Source organism: Parus major, chromosome 18 (assembly GCF_001522545.3).
Source record: "Parus major isolate Abel chromosome 18, Parus_major1.1, whole genome shotgun sequence".
Classification (NCBI taxonomy): domain Eukaryota; kingdom Metazoa; phylum Chordata; class Aves; order Passeriformes; family Paridae; genus Parus; species Parus major.
In genome coordinates, this window is record NC_031786.1 from 3,048,405 (window position 1) to 3,070,374 (window position 21,970).

Below are 21,970 nucleotides of genomic sequence, written 5' to 3' on the forward strand. Positions count from 1 at the left end.
ACAGTGGAAGTCTGCTTAGAAATATTCTAGATTTTACTCTTGCCCATCCAGGCTGGCAAAAATCATCTCTTCACATGCTGGGAAGGAGTTTTGTGTGTGTGTCTGAGAGAGAGTTTGGTCCACATCTGTCACCATCTGTCCTATCTTTCCTGGTTTTGCTACTTGAGGCCTGGATCCATCCCCCCTTACCTTGCTCCTCTATTCAGAACACTTCATAAAACTCAGTGCCCATAACAGAGAGACTTCCTAATCCATATAAAACATTCTGCAATGATTTATATAAAACCTCATTAAAGCTTCAACATTTCCAGGGACACCTCCAGAAAAACTCTTTTAACAGGATGCAATTGCTTCTCCTTCAAGTGTAACCGTGTCTGGGATGCTGATTTGGTGTGATTTCAGGAAAAAATACATCAGAAATACCTATAAAAGCAACCAGGAAGGACTGCAAGGGCAGAAGGAAGGAAAGGCTGGCAGTGAGAGCATCCCAAAACCCCTTGGATCAGTTCCTGGTCCTTTTGGGATAAGTCATTTAGCCTTCTTGTGCCTGATTGACACTAACATCATTAAAAGATCAGTAATGAATTTCGGCGCTACATAAATCACAGGGAAAACTATTACCCTTAATACAAGCGTTACGAGGCTTTAATAATTAATGTCATCTAAACTTTCCAAAACATGACCTTTGAAATCAGATTGCTGTAGCCAGAGCCATCCCTCATCCCTGCAAGCAGCTGCTTTCCAGGCAGCCCGGGTGGCTCCAGTGGGGCTGTGCTGGATGGGTCCAGTTCCAGGAGCAGCTCCCAGAGGAAACCTGTGCTGGGGGAAGCTCCACTCCTGGTGCAGCAGAACAGAAAACACCAGCAGGGAGAAAAGAGCACTGCCAGCATCAATCCCAGCTTGTCTCGCTGTAGGGCACTGCCCTGCCCGGTGAAAGGGAGAGATGTGGGCACTCCCTGCTCCTCCAGGGCTCCTTCCCTCCCCTCTGGAGCTGCTCAGGTCCCCGGGCAGCCTGGAGCGCTTGGAGCCTAAAGGCTGCACCTGGAAAACTCCTGAACTGGCACACCCTCCTCTTTTATGAGCTCAGTTTAGCCCCATACGATGACAGAGGGTATTTTACTTTAAATAAAATCTCCAACTTCCATTCACACGTGTGCCTTTGTTGTTCCGTGAGTCAGAGCCACTCGGGGAGGCTGCAAAAGGCTCCACACATTTATTTTTTTTGGGCTTTCACACAGCATGTGGGTGCTGGGTTAAAAATAATGTGGCACCTCTCCTTGAGCTTCCTCCCAAGCAGCGGATCCAGGCAGAGGGATGTGCAGGGGAAACAGCAAATGGAGCTGCAGCTCCAACAGCCCACGGAGTTAATTCCTTTAATTTAGTCATGGTGCAAGCGAGATGTGAAAACCCTCCTGGAGAGAGAAGGGCTGCTGTTCTTTGGTGCCGCGAGTTTTACGTCTTTCCCTGCTTTCAGTGTTTGAAAAATAGAACAGTAAGGCTGCTGGGATAAGGAGCAGAAGTTGTGCTGAACTCTTTCCATGCCACAGGACCTGGCTGACACCACCCATCCCACCTGCACAGCTGCTGAGAGCTGCAGGTGGGACCCCAAAGCCAAGCTGCTGCTGCCAGCTGTGCTGCCCGGTGTGAAACACCCCACAAACACCATCCACAGGAAATAAAAATCTCTAGAGTCTCCCTTAGCAGGTGATTCCCAGGCTCTGGAAGCTGCCCTGTGGTTTCCCTGACCTGGGGCTGTTCTGCATCTCTGCCGTGTCCCTGAGCCTCCCCGGCCCTGCTGCCCACGAAATGACAAAAAATAGCACGAGCTGAAGCAGCTGGCATGGAGCAGCCATCACCTCCCACACAAGTCACAGCAGCTCCAGCAGCCCAGCTTGTTCCATTCACCTGCTCTGCTCTTTCCTCGGGCAAACCCCACAGCTCCTGGCTGAGGCAGAGCTCCCCTCCCTGTGCCCAAAATGCTTCTCCCAGCCTGGTGTGCAGCTAGAATTGCTCAGTAGCTGTTGTCTGACACCAGATCAGAGCCATGGGTGGGCTCAGGGGTGGCTGCCCTTTGCTGGGTGGACTTGCTGTCCAAATAATTCAGCACAGAACAAATCTGAGGGAATAGGAGGGGAGGCAAACCTGAGGTTTCCTATCAGTTGGTGGCCCAAGCTGACAGAACCAAACATTTTATTTCATAGTAACCTGAGTGCCTTCAAGGTGGCTTCTGTTGGTAGGGAAAAAGACCAGGGGAAAGCAGCCCTGGAGATGTCACCTGTCAGGATCAAACTCTTGTAGCTGAAATCAGATGTGCCCAGCACCCCACACTGCGCTGCTGACAGCCCAGGGAGAGCTGCTGTGTCTGTTCTGAGCCACTAATGAAGCTCAAATCCCTCCTCAGTAATAAGGTTTGACCTTGGGTGCATCCTAAAAGCTGCTGCCGAGGTGTCCATGGAGCTTCAAGCTTCCACACTGATTAAAGAGTGGTACAAGAGGCTGCTGCAGTGGCCAAGGGCTGGCAGAGCTGCTCTGGCTGGGTCAGGATGTTCCACAGTGTGGCACGGCTGTGGAACATCCTGACCTGGGCAAGGTCCCACCCAGCTTCACCCACACGTGGCTGTGGAGGAGGATCCACAGGAGGAAAGAGCCCAGAAGGAGCAGTGAAAAGTGGGGAAGGAAAAATGATGCTGCCAGCTGGTGTTCTGTGAAACTATAAACCGAAACAGCTGTTGCAGGATTTGGCAAAGTCCTGCCCCAAGGTCTGGGGGGATGCTGAGAAGATGTAAAGTGCTGATTGTCCTGTCTGGGACAGCCATGCCAAGCTTCTGCCCAAGAGAAGGACTTTCCACTTCACTGTTTTTTCCTACCATCAGGAAATATGTGTTATGGGGATGAATTCTGGAGAGACACTGATGTGGGAGAGTTTAGCTGTCCTGCTGGGGTTTTGGGAGGCATAGCTGGTGCTTTCTTTGATCCTGGCCCTGGAATCCTCTGGGAAATGCTTCTGGTGTGAGTGCTGGCATTGTGCACGAGCTTTGCCAGGGCAGAAGTTGCTGTGTGGGACAAGCAGCAGCAGAAAATCCACCCGAGTGTTTCAGTGCAGCTCCATTCCCATGAAAGCAAAGGGGAGGGGAAGAAACTGAAGCTCAAAATGTGGATTTCTAATTGATTATATGCATGGCTGCTGGGGGCCTCTCACACTGTGTGGTTAATTATGTCACTGTGTGAGCCACAGCTTTATTTGTGTTGTACTCCAATGATCCTGCCCAGAGCCCAGGCAGCAGCAGAGCAGGTTGTCAGTCTGGAGAAAAATTAAGGTCTGCTTTGTTTGGGTTTCTTTTTAACAACATAGAGAAAAGAAAAATGATGAACAGCCAATTACTGTGACAAAACCATCCACCCTGATGGCACATGGGGAACACCCAGTTCTAACAAATCTCCTGTAGCTTTGTGATTTTATTGGTAACTCTCTGCTCATGATCTCCATCCCAGGGAAGCCTCTTTCTCCTGGCATCCCCAGAGGGCTTTGCCTTTTCCAGTGCAGAATCCATTCTGCTGACCAAATCCCTGCTTTGTCCTTACTGTCAAACCCCCAAGGGATTTGCTGCTTTAAATTATTCCTCAAATGGGAATAAGAGCCCAGGAAAATATGCTGAATTCACTGTAATTTAAGTATTGCTGTAACTTTGTGTGAAAGAATTTATGTGGTGCAGTCCCTCAAGGAAAAATAACCAGAAGCCTCTTGCTGGGACACAGGTTTCTACCAGTCTGGATCTGGAACTTGCCTATTTTGAGCTCTACCATGTTCTGATTGAAGAAATCAAAACCTCCACATCTGCACCAGCTTCTGTTCTTTCTGTAAATCAAACAGAGCTCAACGAGCCTGAGCACACGGCTCCATTGATTTCAAACAAGCCACCCAACAACAACACCTCCTCCTCATCTCATATCTCATTTTATTTTGAGTTATTCTATTTAAAGCAGTCATGTTTTGCTAACTGGGGACGCCTCTGCAAAGATGCAGCACGTTTTAGCCAGGGAGCTGAGGACCATGGTGTGTGTGCAAAGCCCCTGCAGAGAATGAGCTGTCCCTGCAGAGATTTCCATACAATCCCATACAATCCCATACAATCCCATACAGTCCCATACAATCCCATACAATCCCATACAGTCCCATACAATCCCATACAATCCCATACAGTCCCATACAATCCCATACAATCCAGGTGCTGGGATGGTGTCCATGAGCTCCTGGACCCGGCTCCTGGGCTGGCACTTCCCACAGCAGGAGCTCCACATGGTCTGTGACCCTTTTCTTGTCCTTCCTGCTGTATCCAAGGAAGTGTCCCATTGCTGGACACCTCCATGGAGCCGCATCCTTCTTGGCTCTGCCTCATTTTCTGTGTGTTTTGGCTGAATCACCCAGCCTGGCAGGGGTTTCCAGAGCCCACAGCATCTGCCCCTGTGTCCCTCTCTCCTTTAGCCCTGCCTCTCTCCCTGCCTTGCCAAGCTGGCTCTCTCCAGCACACTGGGCTTGCTGCCCTCCAGCTCTCCCCGCTGTCTGCTGTGTCCTTAGCTCTGGATTTCACACCGGTGGCTGGAGCCAGTTTTCCCTTCCCCAGCTCCCAAAGGAGCCGTGTGCTGGGAAGCGCAGCCTGCCCGGCTCTTGGAGCAGTTTTTGCAGGTGTGGGGTGCAGGGAAGGGAGGAGGCGCAGAGGGGCAGGAGCGGGGCTGGCTCCCGGTCACAGCTCGGGGACCGGGGACAGAGCGGGGGAAGCAGAAAGGGAAGGAGGAAAAAGAGCGAGGAATAGAGAGAAAGTGAGGAAATAAAGGGAAAGGGTGAAAGGAGAGGCAGGAGTGGGGAAAGGAAGGATAGAGGGAAGTGAGCGGGGGGTGGGGGATAGAGAGGAAGAAAGGGAGGATGGAGAAGGAGGGAGGGGAGGGAAAACGGGGAGGATGGAGAAAGAGAAGGAGGGATGAAGGGAGGGAGGGAGGGAGGGAACAGGGGCATGGAGGGGAGGGAGAGGTGGGCTGGCCCCGCCGGCGCCATGTGATGCCCTCTCCTCCCCGGGCTCTCCCGGCGCGGAGCGGAGCGGAGCGGAGCATCCCCGGGGCCGCCGGCAGCGTCCCGCCCGGAGCAGCTCCCGCGGGGCCGGTGAGTGCCGGGACTGGCGTGGGGAGGGGAAGGCTGGGGCTCCTTCCGGTGCCCCGGCCAGGCTGTCCCGGGAACGGGGCGGAAACGATCCGGGAGGCGGCTTCGGGAGGGTTCCGAATAGGATGGAAAGCCCTGAAAGTTTAAAGCCGAGGGAGGTGGGATCAGGGTGCGGGGCCGCAGGGCTCAGGGCAGGTATCCCTGGGCTTTCCGGATTCCCCCTGGAGTGGGAGCCGGCGGGCACCGCCCCGGGCAGCATCCGCAGCATCCCCAGCGCGGCCCCGGAGCGCAGCGAGCCCCGGCGGGCGCGGCCGGAGCCGCCCGGGTGCCCTGTCCTGGTGTCCGGGTGTCCTGTCCTGGTGTCCGGGTGTCCTGTCCTGGTGTCCGGGTGTCCTGTCCTGGTGTCCGGGTGTCCTGCCCGTGTGCCCTGCCCGTGTGTCCTGCCCGTGTGCCCTGCCCGTGTGCCCTGCCCGGGACTGGCACCGCTCGGGTGCCGGTGTTTGACTTCGCCCGATTCCCGAGCGAAGGACCTCAGCATGAAGAAGCCGGAAAATCCCGGCGCTTCTTCCCTGAGATCTTCATCCCTGGGCTTTTCCCCATCACGCTGCTCTAACAGAGGCCATCTCTTGGGCGCTGAGAGCATCCCCGTCCTCAGCGGCGAGTTTGGAGCGTTTTGCTGAGGAACGGATGTGTTTTTATCCCAGGGAATATAAAATCTGCGGGAAGTCAGGCTGTGAATGTTTTCCAGAGTAGCAAACCCCTTGGAGAGGGGAGTGGGAATTGAGAAAAACCTGACCTGGTTCTTAAGTGAAGTGAAGTGCCGGGGGTGAGGAGAAAGGCTGGAGTGTGTTTCCATAAGAACAGGGACATGGAGCCTGTCCTCACTCCACGCTCTCCTTACTCACAGCCTGGGGAAGGTGCTGAAATGTGAAATAAATGTGAAATGTGCTGGTTCAGCCACCAGGCGAGCAGGGAGGGTCTGACACGGCCTCTGGCTCTGATTAATTGCCGGGCATTTCACAGAACTTCAGCAGCCCCTGAGGCCGGATGCTTTTTGCGGTTTATAGGGTTGGGGCTTCCACGAGCTGCGGGAGCTCCTCGGGGGTACCCGGGGAGAGGGTCCGAGCTCGGCACCGCCGTGTCCCCTGTGTGTCCCCTGTGTGTCCCCTGTGTGTCCCCTGTGTGCCCCAAACCCCCCCGGGGGAGAGGAGGCCTCGTCGGAGCCGGCAGGTCCCTGCACCGTCCAGGTGAGCCTTTGGAAAGGGCAGCAAGGGTGCTGCATTCCCTGAAGATAGCACTGCTCCAGCCAGAACGCTGCAAAAGACTATTTCAGCTAGAAAAAAAAAAGAGAATTTCTGCTGAGTTTCCCACAGCAGCAGTGAGTGCTTTGCTGGAGGAGCATCCCCGTGTTCCCATCACTGCTGCCCTTTGGTTTCACGAGTGCCTCGTGGCTGGGCTCCTTTCTGAGGCTCCTCTGCCGCTGTTTGAGCAGCACATTTCAGCCTGTCACGTCTGGACCCACGGAAAAAGCCAAAGGGCAGGAGAGTGGCTCCCAGCAGCCCATCCTGAGCCGTCACACCTTGCCCTCAGGCTGCTCCCAGTGACACCCAGGGGACAGAAATGCCTCTGTGTGGGGGTTCTGCTGATCCCCTCCTGTACTCTTGTAGCTGTTGAATATATTCATTGAGCTGAATGAATTCCCACCTGGCAGCATCCATAGCACAGCTTTTGCAGCTTCAGCTTTATTTATGGAGAGGGGAGGGAATATAAAATACAAAAGAGAAATAATGCACAAGCCTGCAGAGATTTCAATGGTAGCAGTGAGCTGTGTGAGGATGGAGTGAGCACCAGGAGCTTTTCCCAAATCAGCTGGGAAGATTTAAACCCTTGGGTTTAACGTGGCATTTTGAAAAGAACTTTTGACCTAGATCCCATCATCTAGTTATGTGGGGGTCTTAATATGACTGAAATTAAAGACAGTTTGGGTTCCAGGTGTGTTCTAGAAAGATGGTTTGGTGTCAAAGTCACATTGATTTTTAAAGCTGTGTAGTCACGACTTGTGATATTTGTAGTAAAACATTTACAGGCACAATGGAATTTGTCAAAGGACAGCACACATGCCATAATCAGGCTCAGAAAATGGGTTGTTACAGACCAGTGGAGTTTGTGTGTGGTTTTTTAGGAAGACAGGAATTACAGTTTTTCTTTTATTAATGAGGCAGGTACTGCTTATCAGTGCAAACCTTTGTTAGAGCAGTGCCAAGGCTGCACTGAGGGCGTTTTTGGAGCAGCACAGCACATGCATCCACTGACCCAGGACAACTTGTGGATAATTCATTTTCCCACCCAGTGCCCATCCAGAGCTTCCTGATGCCATCCCCATCCTCAGGGAGCAGAGGCTCAGGTCTGCCAGGGCAGGACCTGGCACCTACAGCTGCCTCCTCCCCAAGAGACACAAAATGGTTATGACAGATGTTCCTTTTCCCCACAGCAGCTCTGCTGGGAATATCAGGCCAGGTTTCACCAGGGAATAGGTGCTGGGCTGGGGAAGGATGGAGGAGAATGAGACCAAGTCCATTCCCTGTCTGTTCCCACAGCCTTTCCCAGGATGTGGCTGCACTTCCCTGTGCTGAGCAGGACAGGTGAGGCCACGGTCTCCTGACCAGCTCGTGGTGGCTGGCTGTTCTCAGGCTGCTCCACATCATGTATGGCTTTTCCAGCCCTGTGTGCCAGGACATTTACTGTTAAATACTGGAACTGGTAACAAATCTTGCTGAAATCTGGGTGGTAGAAAGTTTAGTACCTCCAGTGATGTATAAATACTTATGTACATTAATAATCCTGATTATTAAACCCAACCAGCTGCATAAAGCAGAGACCTTTCCTATGTGAAAATGGGACCAAACTTCAGTGTCTGCTCAGCATCACACGTGGAGAGTTGTGCATGAAGACATCACCAACAGCTTCCAAGGAGCTGTGTCCCAAAATGTGTGAGCAAGGCCAGGTGGAGCAGCTGCTGGCTGTGGTCACTGGGTTTAGTGGCAGCCACGAGCATCACGAATTCATTTGCCAGAGGTGTGGATGACACAGCCCTTCTGCACTTCATGCCATCGTTTTGCTGCTCAGAGGCTTTGCAGTAAAGCTGGTTTCTAAGCAGGGAGGAGGGAATGCAATCTCCTGGCTAACGAGGCACTGCTCCCTGCTATCCATCATCTCTAATCACACCGAGGGGACTCGGGTCTCTGCAGCCATGGCCAGCACGTGCTGCCTGCCCACTGTGACACTTGTCTGCAGCCCTCAGGGGATTTCTGCCTTTCTTTCATTTATCACTCCCAAAATGTTCATAAAACCCCTCCAGCTGCCAGCACTGGTGAGCAGAGCAGGAGTGGGGGAAGAGCTGTGGCTTCCTGTGTCCCCAGCTCAGGTACCCACCGACACGGGGGAGTGCAAGAGCTTTAATTAGCTCTTGATGCTGTTTTTACCTCCCAGCATGCTTAATTTAGCTCAAGCTGTCATGCACAGATCGTTAAGGGGAAAAGAAGGAACCGGGGGTGTTGGCCCCTCTCTGCTGAGCAGCCTCAGCTCCTGAGCTTGGGCTGTACCTGGGGCTTTTCTTAGACTTTCCACAGCAATGAAATTTTATAGCCCAGAGACATTTCATGGACAGCTCTTGAAGTGATTACACTGAACTGGGGGCTCTGCTCACACCCACTTCGGTTTAAAACAACATCAATATCTTCCAGAAGAGGTGTTTGAGTCCCTGTTACCTGCCTTGCTGCTGGAAGGACACAGAAACCTTGGAAAGCTGCAAGGAAGAGGATTATTCTCCCCTTTTTAATCTAGTTGGAAGTGAACAAGGACCAGTTGCTAAAGCTTTAACAGCCCACCAGAGTAGCCCAACTTGGTGCTGTGGTGAGTGGATGTGCACAGCTGAGCCCGCTGCTCTCCCTCATCCCTGGCTCTGTGCCGAGGGAAGCTCGGTGCTGCAGCCTGAACAGGGTCACTGGATCGTTGGGTCACTGCAGTTCATGAATTTGGGATCTAAATCCAAGCCAGGATGCACCTCAGGCAGAGGTTAATGGGCAGGCTCCGCTCCCATGGCAGCCAGGTTTCTGCAGCTCCTCTGGCACAGTCCCCAGCTGGTTTGTTTTGCAGAATTAGATATTTCCCTCTTTCATTCTGCTTTTGTAGCTCTTTGTAGGGTACTGAAACCAGCAGTTCGGCTCAGGTCCCTGACTGTGAGCGTTCTGACACACTGTGAGTAGAGAATTCTGTCAGAGAGGACTTTGGGAAGGGCTCAGCTGTTGTTAGGGTTGTAAACTTTGAACAGATATAGGGGTTAGAGCTGGAGAGCTGGGCCTGGCTGTGGGGGCAATACTGCAAGCTCAGGGCTTTAGCTCCTGTTTCCCTCTCGAGAAATGCACTTTGTGTGATGCTTTTCTACAGCACCCCAGGGCAGGAGCTGCCAGCAGAGCCCTGCCTGCCATCTGCCTGTCCCTGTGTCCCAGCACCCTGCACCCCTCCTGTGGGGCTCTCAGAGCGGGAGGGCTGAGGTTGTGCTCTCCCTTCAGGTCCTGCCTGGTTCCCACAGCCATCCCACTCCCAGCTCCTCCCAGACCTGCAGCTGAAGCCTCCCCTGAGGACCCTCATCCCTGCAGCTGATCTGCCAGAACTGCTCTTCCCACCTTCAGCCCCATCTCAGGTTCTCCACTTGCCAGAGCATCGCTTCAGCCGGGGTTAACAGAGGTAAGAGCCTGAACCACCAAGGAAAAAGGAGACACGTGGGTGGGCTGGGTTCTATAAAAGTTTTGTGGGGGATATCTGTGGATCCAGAAGGACCATGTGAATGAGACTGACTGTACACACAGGGGCTGTGCAGCAGCCTGTGAACCAGGACCATCAGGGCTGGTTGGGAGATGATTTTATCTGCTGGAAGTTGCTGGGTCCATCCAAACCCGTTGTGTGAGAGAGCTGGAGCAGTGGCATCACTCCAGCGAGTGCAGCAGCATGGCAGAGCTGGCCAGTTTGGGAAAGGGTCTGCTCTGAGGGCTGGGGTGGGAAATAAATCTCAGTAACTTCTCCTTTGACCTTGGGAATATCATTTGATCTCCTGATATTTGGTGCTGGAGCTGAGGTGGGCTCAGTTATCAGTAACAACTCTCTGCAAACCTGACCCAGGCAAAAGGGCAGGTTTTGAGCAGCCCACAGCAAAAAGGCTGGTGTGAGATAAAGAAGGAGAGGGAAGTGGGTCAGCCTTGGAGATTCAAGTTATGGTGCTTTCTATACAGCATTTCCATCGCTCTTGCACTGCCACAGCAGGATTTTTTTCACCAAACTGTAAAAAATAACTCTGGCAAGAAATGAAGCGCAGGAAGTGCTAGGGAAAAGAGGACTTCTCAGAAAAATTATATAAGTCAAATTTAAGAGAGATAAATCCCAAGTAATCTCATTACCAAAATCAGTTAGTGGTGAGCCTTGCAGCCTGTGAGCTCCCAAATTGTTTCTTACAGATTATTTATCAGGTGTTCCTTGTGTGTGATGACAAGCACAAAATTAATAGGTTTGTTATTGCTGTGGCTCAATCTGGGCTTAAATAACTCATAACCAGCCTTCCTTTTATTCATTTATTTATTTTTAAAGGCTCCCTGGAGAGCCTGTGAGCCCAGTGTGCCCATTGATCCAGCGCTGCCGTGTCTATCCGTGCATCGTGCTGCTGTTCCCAGCTGAGGGGAAGCTTTCAAGCCCAGTATTGATCCTTTTGAAGTTTGTTTGCTCGTAGTCACAGTTACAAGCCCTTGTTCAAACTGCCATGAGATAGGCTGTTTTATTTCTTAATATCAGGCTAAACCTCCTCCACATCAAAAAGATTTATTCCTGCACTTAATTTTTCCAATATGTGTTTTCTCTCTCAGAAATCCAGCTGACATATCTGCGTGACACAAATGCAGCTTTTAGAGCTGCCTGATGTATTTCTGTCTCCCCATGTGCCAGGGGAGGTGGTGAGTGCCAGCAGCCCAGGACAGGGCACCTGGGAGCCCTGGGAACCAGCTCCAACCCATATCCTCTTTGGAAATTTCCTTCTCAGTGTGTCAGTGCAGGAGACACCACTTTTCTCTGCAGTCATCTCTGCTCTCTTCAGCTATTCTATGGAACCAGAGCAGCCCTGTGTTCCTCTCCTGCCTGCAGCACACCTTTTCCAGGCTTCAGGAGAGACTGGTTCTTCCCAAGCTGTAATTCCAAAACCAGAACTCTCTTTCCCAGCTGCCCAGCTTTCCAGGTCAGGTTTGTGGAGCTGCTTCTCCTGCAATCCCAGATGGAGCCGTGGGCGCTGCCCTCACCATCTCCTCCTCTTCCTCTCCTCAGCTGTGGTTAAAGTCAGCTCCCCATGTGCTCCTCACACTGGTCCAGCCCTCCCTGCCAGCCCACAGAGCACCAGCCCAGCTGCCCTCAGGCTGCACCTGCACACCCAGTTTTGGGACTGAAGCATTTGCACCCTTTGGGTGCTCCTCGAGCTCGCTGGGATCATTCTGTTTCACCAGGTTATTAATGACCAAATCAGCCTTTCCTGGGTTTGCCCCTGAGGGAGCCAGGGTGAGTTGTGCTGTCTGGAGGAGGGTGACAGTGCAGTGGTGGCCTCAGCACAGCCCTGCCTGCCTAAGCACTGCCAGCTCTGAGAAGTTTTGTTCTCAAAGAGCTGCTCTCCTTCTCTCCTTGACCTATTTTTTTTTTTTTTGCCCACATCCATGGCCTGTGTTGTGTCCTGAGGAAGGGATCACACTGCTTGAATGCCCTTTATTTTTAGCCAGCCCAATTTCTTGTTGCAGCTTGGTGGGAGCTGGTCCTTTCAGTTCAGCTCCATCACAGCTCACTCTCTCCTGCTCCAACCCAGATCTCTGATGTTCTTTCTACATCCATTGCTCACTCAGAGGGTTTCCTTTCACTGACTTCATTCCTCCTCCTTTATGTTCTGCTCAGCCTCTCGCACTACTCCAGATCCATGGCTGAGTCTGTGATTTCCCTTGGCCCTTGGTTTGCAGCATGGACCAGACATTCACAGCCACAGGCCACCAGGCTTGTCCTGGACCTCAGCACCTCTCCACAAACAAACCCTTCCCTCCTGTATGCTCTGATAACCTTGGCAGTGCTTCCCTTCCTCCCAAATGTCACGAAATTGGAAATGATGCCACATAAAAATCAGTGGCTTGGCCCTGCTCCTTCTGCCTTTACCCAGGGCAGGAGGGAGCTGTTGTTTTCTGCTGAACCCAGAGCAGTGATTTATTGAGGTGACCCATCCTGTCCAGGCAGCTGACCAGTGATAAATTCATTTTTCTCAGCCTGCCCACATAGCCCAGAGCAGTGGCTTGTGCTTGCCATTAGGCCACAGATGTGGGCTCAGAAATCTGCCCAGGATATTTCCTTTCTGTGACTGTGGAGCAACAGATAAGGACTTGCTCCTAGATCTGGGTGAACTGCGTTAGAAACACCAATACTCATTCATTTCCCAAAGGATTCAGGCCCAGCAAGGACCATGTGCTGTTTCCATCAGCAACTGTTGCTCCAAGGCAAGGAGAAATTCATTATGAAGACTGCAGATTACATTGCAGACTGCCTTTATTATTCCCTGGACTACTACCAGAATGCACAGTGTGATCGAAGGAACAGGAACAGTTCTAAGGTTCTATTTCCTGGAAATCTTTGGGGCTCTATTCATTTAATTTAAAACCCAGCTCCAGTTGGAAATCAAACAGCCATAGGAAGCATAACACAATTGATAAAGGTCATTGTGGACTAAATCCTCCCTGATAATCAAGCCAGCTCCTCTTCTTGTCCTTGAAAAACCTTTCCCCTGGGAGCCCTGTGAAGTCTCCAGACACTGGACCTGGGGAAGATTTGCTTCAAGGAGATGTTCTGCACCACCCCAGCCCCTGTTCCCCATCACACCAGCTGGGATTCTATGTGCCAAGGCAGTAATAGGCATCATTTTCTAATGCACCCATGATTTCATGGCAATTGAAGTGTGAGAGGGAAAAGGAAAGAGGCAATTGAGAGTTGCAGCTCTGACGCCCGACCCCTGTCCCTGCTGCTCACGTCACACCAACAGAAATGAGACCAAATGGGTCTATTTTCCAGTGCCTGATGTTGGTGGACAAAAAATCACAGGAAATACTTTGTTATTCCCCTCTAAGTGTCTTTATCTGGACCTTCAGATACTCCCTGCTATGATTTTTGGCTCGTTATTAATGAAAATGTGCAGGGAGGATGGTTGTTGATGATATGTGAGCCAAGAATAGATTCCAGTTCCTTCTACCATTTTGGCACCAAAATGCCAAGAGGGATGAGACACCCTGTAGTAAATGCTGCTCATTTTGAGGCAGCAACTAGAAAATATGGCTCTGGCTGAGCTATATGAAAAGAATGGATGAGCCAGAGGATCTGTGTTTTGGCTGTTTGATTGCTGAATCCAATGGGAATCCCTAGAGATGGGAAATGGCATCTGCCCCAGGAAATGGCAGGTGGAGGGCTGATGTGCTTCTCTGCCCCACAGCCACCAGTTTCTTCTCTAGCTGCTTCCTCCTGATTCTTCAGGGGAAAAGGAATCTGAGCATCCTCTCAGCACTTCGCTCCTTGCTCCCCTAGCAGGGAGGTTTTCCTCCTGGGAACACATCCTATTTTTTTTTTTAGCTGAGGGAAGCATTAAAAAATAACACTGAAAATGAGGCTGGTTAGCAAAGCCAAAGGTGGAGGGAAAGTTTGCAGGAGTGTGAGCTGGAGCACTTGCTTGGGCTGTCTGGAGACAGCAATCCCCTTCCTGTAGGCTGGAACCTTCTGGGAAAAGGCACAGCGTGAACGTAGGAAGAGCCAAATCCTTAATTTCATATGGAAGGGAATTGTCAAAGCTGTTGCAGCGCTTGAGGGTGCGAGTACATCTGCTTCCTACCAAGATGTACTTGCCTGCTTTGGACTCAGGGTCAGATGCGATAATTAAAGACTCCCTCTCCTTCTCTGTCTTTCACACAAGAATTTGACTCTCTTCCAGCAGCATTCCCTGCTTTTCCTTCTTACTGCTGCCCAGAGCAGTGAGCTGGAGGGGCACACAGACCTTGGATGCTGCATCTGTTCAGTAAATGCCTTTCTTTGGACTCCACACTAACTACAAGTTTCCTTTGTGTTAATCTAAATGAAACTGCTGCAAACACAGCCCAGGATGGCTGTGGGGAGCGGGTGCTGTGGATTTGTGAGACAGAAGTGCTGAGGATGAGCACTGCAGGAGCTCAGAGCTCCTCAGAGTGCTGGAGGAGCAAGAAACCTCTCTCAGCATCACCTACTCACTTTCACCATGAGAGAATTATGGCACAACATTATCTTTGGAGGCTTTCAGGTGTAAAAGTACAAGCTGTGAGGACTTTTGGCATCTCTGAGAGTCTGTGTAAGCAAGTGAGAATTAATACATTTGCATCTGAGGCACTAGAAAAAAACACCCTCCTCCAGTCTGCTTGGCCGTGTTGGAACAGGGAGTTGTCATCTCCTGGTCCAGGCAGGATTTGTGTCTCCTGATTTAATCACTGAACCCACCACCTTTACTGCAGTGATAACAGCAACAGGACTTCTCTTCCAAGGAGTCTGTTCACCAAGGGAGCACAAGGGTGTGAAACAAAACTGGTGCAGTTCTAAAGGGAGTCCAAGGGAGATGCAGCCTGCTTAGAAAGTCAGTAGCTTTTGTTGTCTAGCTGGATTTAGATATTTTTTCCTTGTTGCTTGCAGTGCTGAATAGCAGCAAAATGTGCCTTGGAAAATATACATGACACGGCATTTATCTGTGATTCATTCTGCCTTTATAACAGCAGTCAGTAGCACTCTCTGCCTCTTTGCTACTTCACACAAGGCCACCTCTCACACCTATCTTTTTCCTTCTTGATCTTATTCCTTTAATCTTCTGTTGCTGAGGATTCCCCCCTGCCCGCTACTAATTTCACTTTTTCTCCTCTGCACCAAGAGCTCTGATTTCTGGTGCTATTTAATCAGTCTGCAGAGCACCATAGGAACTGCTAATTTCCCCAAAGTGGGAAATGTGCAATAAAATAATAATAATAATAATGATAATGATAATGATGGTGATGATAATAATAATAACAATAATAATAATAATAAAAATTAAAAGATGCTATACATAAGTGACATTGGGATGAGGGGAGTTTTTCCTTTACAGTTTTCCCAGGGCCTGGCTGCAGCTCTCTGTCCACATTTCCCTGCCTCCCTCCAAAGCACAAGGTGGTTTTGCACAAGGGAGGGTACTGGCAGCTCTGGAAGGAGCAATTCAACAAAAAAAAAAAGCAGATTATTGTGTCATGCCACTCTGCTTCAAGTTGTTTGACGATGTCATAAATGTAGCATGGCTTTTGCAAAATTAGCATGATCTCCCACTTGGTGAACCTACCCTGGAAGTGGAAAATGGCAGTGTTGGAGGGGAGAGGGGTGGTGATGGGAGCTGCTCGGGGTTAGGGGTTGTTCCAGCAGTTCTGAGCAGCTTTGTTGATCTCTGATCGTGGTGTCCGTGATCCTCAGCAGCTCCTGCCGGGGACTGGCAGGGCTTGATAAGGCTCAGCAGGGAGATGAGATAAGATAAGATGCTGCAGTTTGCCTCCATCCTTCGGGGGATCAGTGCCAGCCCGGGCTGGAGCAGCAGGAATTCACCTGCAGCAAACCCAACACCAATTCCCTTGGGGGATCAGTGCCAGCCCTGGCTGGAGCAGCAGGAATTCACCTGCAGCACATCCAGGGAGCCAGGGAAGGAGCTGCTCCCAGGCCCGTGCCATTCCCACATTCCGGGTTAGCACGGGGCAGCAGTCGGGTGGGATTTGGTTCAAGCTCTCTGTCTGTCAGTGATTGCTCTAATGGCTCCTTTCAGCTCAGACTGCAGAAACAACTGAGGGCAGAGCTTTGTCCCCCGCGCTCCCCGCGAGGCTCCGTGCCCAGGGCTGGTCCCACATCCGCGGCCGGGCCGGACCCGATGCTGTTGGCAATGAGCGCCTGCAGCAGGAAGGCGCTGACCCTGCTCAGCAGCGTGTTCGCCGTCTGCGGCCTCGGCCTCCTGGGCATCTCCGTCAGCACCGACTACTGGCTCTACCTGGAGGAGGGCATCGTCCAGCCCCAAAACCAGACGGCGGAGATCAAGCTCTCGCTGCACTCGGGGCTCTGGAGGGTCTGCTTTCTGGCAGGTAGGGTGTCCCAGCCAAAAACACCCCCTTGGTTTGATGTGTGTCAGTGCCATCCAACAGGAAAGGGACGAGAAAAATGGGATTTTTAGAGACTATGCCCACTTCTGCTTCCAAACTCTGGCCCAACCTTCGGCAAGCAGTGTCACCTCTCCATGCCTGACCTTAAAGGATAAATGTGCCTTTGCACATGGGCTTTGGTGAGTTTGCTACTGCCCTGCCAGACCCCCTGCCCTGTTCCAGAGCTGCAGCCACGATGCCTTGGGCAGCAGCTAAAACCTTTCCATTTCATCCCTGCAAAATTTAGATTCAGGTCAGCTGGACCATTCCCTCCATCTGTGCCAAGCTTGATGAAGAAACTTGGCTGCAGGGACAGAGCTGAATAGAACCCAAGGGAATGGGAATCTCAAAGTGACCAACCAGAAATGTCACAAAGTCTCAACCACTTTGGAAAAGTCAAGGGAGAAGTGAGGAGCTCTGATCATCTCCCCTGGGGTGACCTTAAACCTTCTGGCTTCAGAGCTCACATTTTTGTGTCTGCCGCAGGTGAGGAGCGTGGCCGGTGCTTCACCATTGAATACGTCATGCCCATGAACATCCAGCTGACGTCCGAATCCACAATCAATGTCCTGAGTAAGTGGTTTGGTGGGTTCCACCCTTTACATCCTGCAAATCACTGAGTCCCAAGCACTAGGGACCCTCCCCAAGAAATCCCCTTTGTGTCCTTGCCAAGGAAGCTCTGAGTTCCTTGACAGTGCTGCCACACAATGATGCAATTACATTTTTTACTATGGGAATTACCCAGTGTGCTCATAAGCTTTTGAGGACATTCCTTTCTAATGGCAGGATGCCCACGGAGGCTCTAAGCTGTACAATTTCCTGTCACTGGCTATTCAGCACTAATGTTTATCAAAGTGTTTGGCTTTTTAGTCTCCTCTCCATAATTTGCAGCTGTATTTATTCCCTAGCAATTTTACACATTTTATAGCAGGATGAATTAAGGATGGAGTGTCACAGCTCTCATGATGAATTCTGCAGTCATTTCTGGTTTAATAAATAGAAGTGTTCTGCAAACATGCAGTGAAGCTAGAGAAAAATGCAGGTTCTGATGGTTTCCTATGCAACACTTCACACAGGAACCCTTAGAAATGCAAACATAAGCAGAGTCACCACCATGGAGGTGGGACACTGGCATAGGTTCCCTAGAGAATTTGTGGATGCTCCATTGCTGGAAATGTTCAAGGCCAGGTTGGATGGAGCCTGGAGCAACCTGGGATAGTGGAAAGCGTCCCTGCCCATGGCAGAGAGTTGGAATGTAAGGTCCCTTCCAACCCAAACCATTCTGTGATTCCATAATTCTGTTCTACTCAGCTCATTAACAAGGAGAGAAACTCAGACACAACATGGTCTGAGCAGGAGGACTGGAGCCCTCTCACCCAGCCAAGCCCATTTCTCACAACATTTAGGGAATATCAACCTGTTGTCACTTCCCTCTGCTCCCCTCTCAACAGAGATGATCCGCTCTGCCACCCCCTTCCCTCTGGTCAGCCTCTTCTTCATGTTCATCGGCTTCATCCTGAGCAACATCGGCCACATCCGGCCTCACAGGACCATCCTCGCCTTCGTCTCGGGGATATTCTTCATCCTGTCAGGTGAGTTTTGCAAGCCAGGTTTTCTCCTGACAGCCCTTGAGCACGGAGCACGTTGGCTTTGGCAGCTGCTGGTGCTCTCCTAACCTGCCCTGGTGGCTCCTTGCTGGACTCATCGCTCCCAGCTCATTCCCACAGCCTGATCAGACCTTGTGGGATAGATGCAGAGCTTGTTTGTGGAAATGTGGGGAAAGGCTCCCCCCAGCCCATGCAGGAGCAGCTGCTGGGGGACAGGATGCTTCTCATGGCTCATCAGTCACAGCAGAGATCTGAAACTTCAAACTGCTCAGTTGGGTTGTGTCTACACGAGAAAAGTGAATGTTTTATTCATGGTGTTGTGTGAGTGCTAAACAAATAGCTGTGACAGCTGAGCTTTGAAGCAGCTCCTGCTGGAGCCAGATCTCTCCTCCCCGTGCTCACAGATTTCCCTGAGCAGGGAATGCTTGACTGGAATGAGAGGGGTGCCCTGGCTTGGAGCAGCATGAAGGCAGCTCCTTCCCCCAGTTATTGCAAGCAGACTCCCAAATTCTTTTACTTTCCCCCAAAGTCAGGCCTTCAGGAAGCTGCTTCTTCAGCAGCTTCATCCCTGAAGCATTTCCCACTGTCCTTCTCCAGGTCTGTCACTGGTGGTGGGGCTGGTCCTCTACATATCCAGCATTAACGATGAGATGCTCAACAGGACCAAGGACTCGGAGTCGTTCTTCAATTACAAATACGGGTGGTCCTTTGCCTTCTCTGCCATCTCGTTCCTTCTCACAGAGGTACCCACACCCTGTAACCGGTGTATGCCATTCCTGGGGGTGGGCAGACTGAGGCTGAGGGCAAGAAGAGGGCTCAGACCGGCTTGAAGGGAGGGCTGTGAGGGTAGGGTGGTAATGTGTAGAGTGAAGGGGACATATGGGGGGGACAAACCCAACTGATGGGGCATTTGATGACAATTTGACACTAGGCCTGAAGAACAGAGGAGGAGATGTGGTTGTGGAGCATTAATCATTGCACACATCCAAGGAATGGGGCCAGGAAAGTGACGGCACTTGGGTGCTTTTGATCATCAGCACCAGCACAAAAAAGGCGATTTCTGTTTTGTCCTGTTCGGGTGGTGGTGCAGCCGCGGGCGGGGAGGACCTCAGGCCGTGTCTCTGTCCCGCAGAGTGCCGGGGTGATGTCTGTCTACCTGTTCATGAAGCGCTACACGGCCGAGGACCTCTACAGACCCCACCCCAGCTTCTACCGGCCCCGCCTGAGCAACTGCTCCGACTACTCGGGGCAGTTCCTGCACCCGGACGCGTGGGCACGGGGCCGCAGCCCCTCGGACATCTCCAGTGAGGCGTCCCTGCAGATGAACAGTAACTACCCAGCCCTGCTCAAGTGCCCTGACTACGACCAGATGTCCTCGTCCCCGTGCTGAGCCCCGGCGCCCCGCGCCCGCTCCGATGGTCGCCGCGTCCCAACTCCGTTTGTCGTATTTTCAGGCCGCTCTTTCTGGCCAATTCTCTATTTATAGGAGCGTAAATATAACCAGAGAGATTGGTTATATAACCAATAGTGTAACCTAGAGAATTGGGATGTTTCCCTTTCTTTGTTTTTTTGGGTTGTTTTATTCCTCCCTGCATAACTAAGAATCTCTCCAAAGTCCTCCTCTCTCAGCTCATCCCGCTGAGCAAACAGCAGTTCTGCCTGGGGGATAAATCCAGGGCTGGACTGGAGAGCAGGAAAAAGAAAATAGAGTAGAACTAAGGGAAAAAAAGGTGTATTTTTTTGGTGTAGGTAGGTAGGTAGGCTGCTAAAGTTTGTGCATTCGACTGTATCATTGAATTCTGTATTTACGGGCCCGAGCGCCAGCAGGCATCAAAGATTTGTGTAACTTTCCAAGAAACAACCAGCATTAGAAAAATATAAATTTTGTCTTGACTGAACATGTACTGATTGGTATCTCTCACTGCTGGATATCACTTCCAGCCAGGCTGGAATGGGAAATAGCCATCCTTTGATGAGACCTCAGCAGGCTTGAACACCAGCAGGTTGTTATTCCTCTATGGCCACTTGCAAACTCTTGCTTAAATATCCCATCTTGGACTGGAGGCACAGTGAGGTGCTGGGCTGGAGGGATGGCTCCAGCACCCAAATTTCCTCTGCTGTCCCATAGACAGGAGGTCTGAAGTATAAATGGGAGAATTTCAGTGCAGCATTGAGTGGAAAACAACCTAAACCTTTCTCATGGGAAACATCAGGTGCAGGATTTAGCAGAAAGAAGTTATTTCAGTGAAAGGCAAGATCCCAAACTGGTGTAAAGTGATGTAACTGAGATTATTGGTACAAGTCCACTGCAGCAAAGTAGTTGGCTTACATTATGTTTTGGCAAGAAAATGGCATTTTTGCTGCTTTCTCTGTGTGCGTGTATATAAACTTTATTTTGAGGTTTTAAGTTGGAAAGTTTCATTTGATGCTTTGGCATTTTGGCCTTAGGCAGCTGCCAGGGGAGAGCATCACTGATGGAAAACAAAGGGCAGGGAAGGAATAGGATGTGATCCCTCGTGCAAGCTCCAGCTTGTCACCTTGCAGGAGAAAGAGCTTTGTCCAAACTTTATTTCTCTTCTTGTTATTTTAAACCTTTCTGAAAAATTCCTTTCTTCAAAACAAAATCGTCTGGGGATTCTTGGTATATTTGAGCTTGTTTTGTCTTACTGTTAATTAAAAGACATAGAATATATGCAGTTTTAACCTCATTTGTAGCACACTGCATAATGAATGTTGGGTCTCTTCGTTATTATTATTTAATATTATTATTATTTATTACTTGCTATTAAATATTTATTATTTATAAACTCCTGCAAAGCAGGGGCCAAGTCCTGGTGCAGCACCACTGTTTGCATCCATTACCCATTCCACAGGACATCACTGCAGGAGTGTATCCAGCCAGCTCTGGAACAGGATTATTCCTCTCCAGTTCCTCCAGAGGAGCAAGTAATACATATCTAGTTTTTATCTGGGTAGACTCCTAATTTGAAAAGTTTGAAAATCAGGGCATCTTTTTGTAGACACAGTTCTATTTACCCTCAGTTTCTGTATGACCCTCAAGCATTTTTGTGTTCTCACTCAAGCCCATTTTTAAGTGCTACGTCACAGGTTGGCTGCTGGCAAGGTTGAAGCACTAAAGCACAGCCCCACCATCCAGTAACAAACCTGCTGCTCCTCACCTGCCCCCAGCCTGATAAACCATCAATTTCCATCGGGATCTCCACATTCTGTGTGAATTTGGCTCCAAAAAAGCACTGGAGTTCACAAGCAATCATTTTGAGTTTCCCAGGGCCTGATCTGGTTTGCTGGGTGATTTTTGGTGGCTCAAAGGTTGTTGCCTTTGCATGTAAATATTGATGGATCCTGATATTCTTAGTTCTTTATGGATGGGAGATGTTCAGGGTCAGGAACTGCTGATGGCCAGAGCCACAAGGGCTCTCCCATGCCCACATTCCTCCATGGTGAGGAGTCAGCCTGTGGGTTAATGCTGTGCAGCATCATGAGATGTCCCTGTGCCCAAGTGGAATTTTCCTTTGCACTGATTAAATACAGAATTATTCATTTTATAAATTAAAATGTTTGCCTACACAAGCAGAAGAAATTAGAAAAGCTTCATGTCTTCCTCGAGGCCCCAGAAGGTTTAGCAGAGTCTAGGGGCAAATTAGAAAAGTAATTATTTTAATTCATTGGAGAGATTCTCATCATGTGGCTGCATTTGTGAGCCTGGGAATTCACACATTCACCCAGTGAGCACAAGTTCAGGACTGCCAGAAAGAAATCTGTTAAAATAAATGTTTGCTGTTGGTTCAGTAAAAGCATGTTTTGGGTGCTTACAAAGCACAGGGAGCAATGGTTGTGCCTCTGGGCCATTCTGTCCCTCCCAAAGTGCCTGCTGTGGCAGCAGCTCTCGCTGTGGATGGCTGTGAGCTCCTAATGCA

At 50.6% G+C, this 21,970-nt stretch overlaps 1 protein-coding gene across 1 annotated transcript; it reads left to right on the forward strand.

Moving 5' to 3' along the window:
• The first annotated feature begins 5,049 nt into the window (after positions 1-5,049).
• On the forward strand, positions 5,050-20,763 carry CACNG5 (calcium voltage-gated channel auxiliary subunit gamma 5). Its single transcript, XM_015645445.2, has 7 exons — positions 5,050-5,155; positions 9,724-9,898; positions 16,059-16,368; positions 16,912-16,998; positions 17,877-18,017; positions 18,630-18,775; positions 19,165-20,763. The coding sequence occupies exons 3-7, from the start codon at positions 16,161-16,163 to the stop codon at positions 19,420-19,422; spliced, it is 840 nt and encodes a 279-aa protein (XP_015500931.1). The 5' UTR covers positions 5,050-5,155; positions 9,724-9,898; positions 16,059-16,160; the 3' UTR covers positions 19,423-20,763.
• The last annotated feature ends 1,207 nt before the right edge of the window (positions 20,764-21,970 follow it).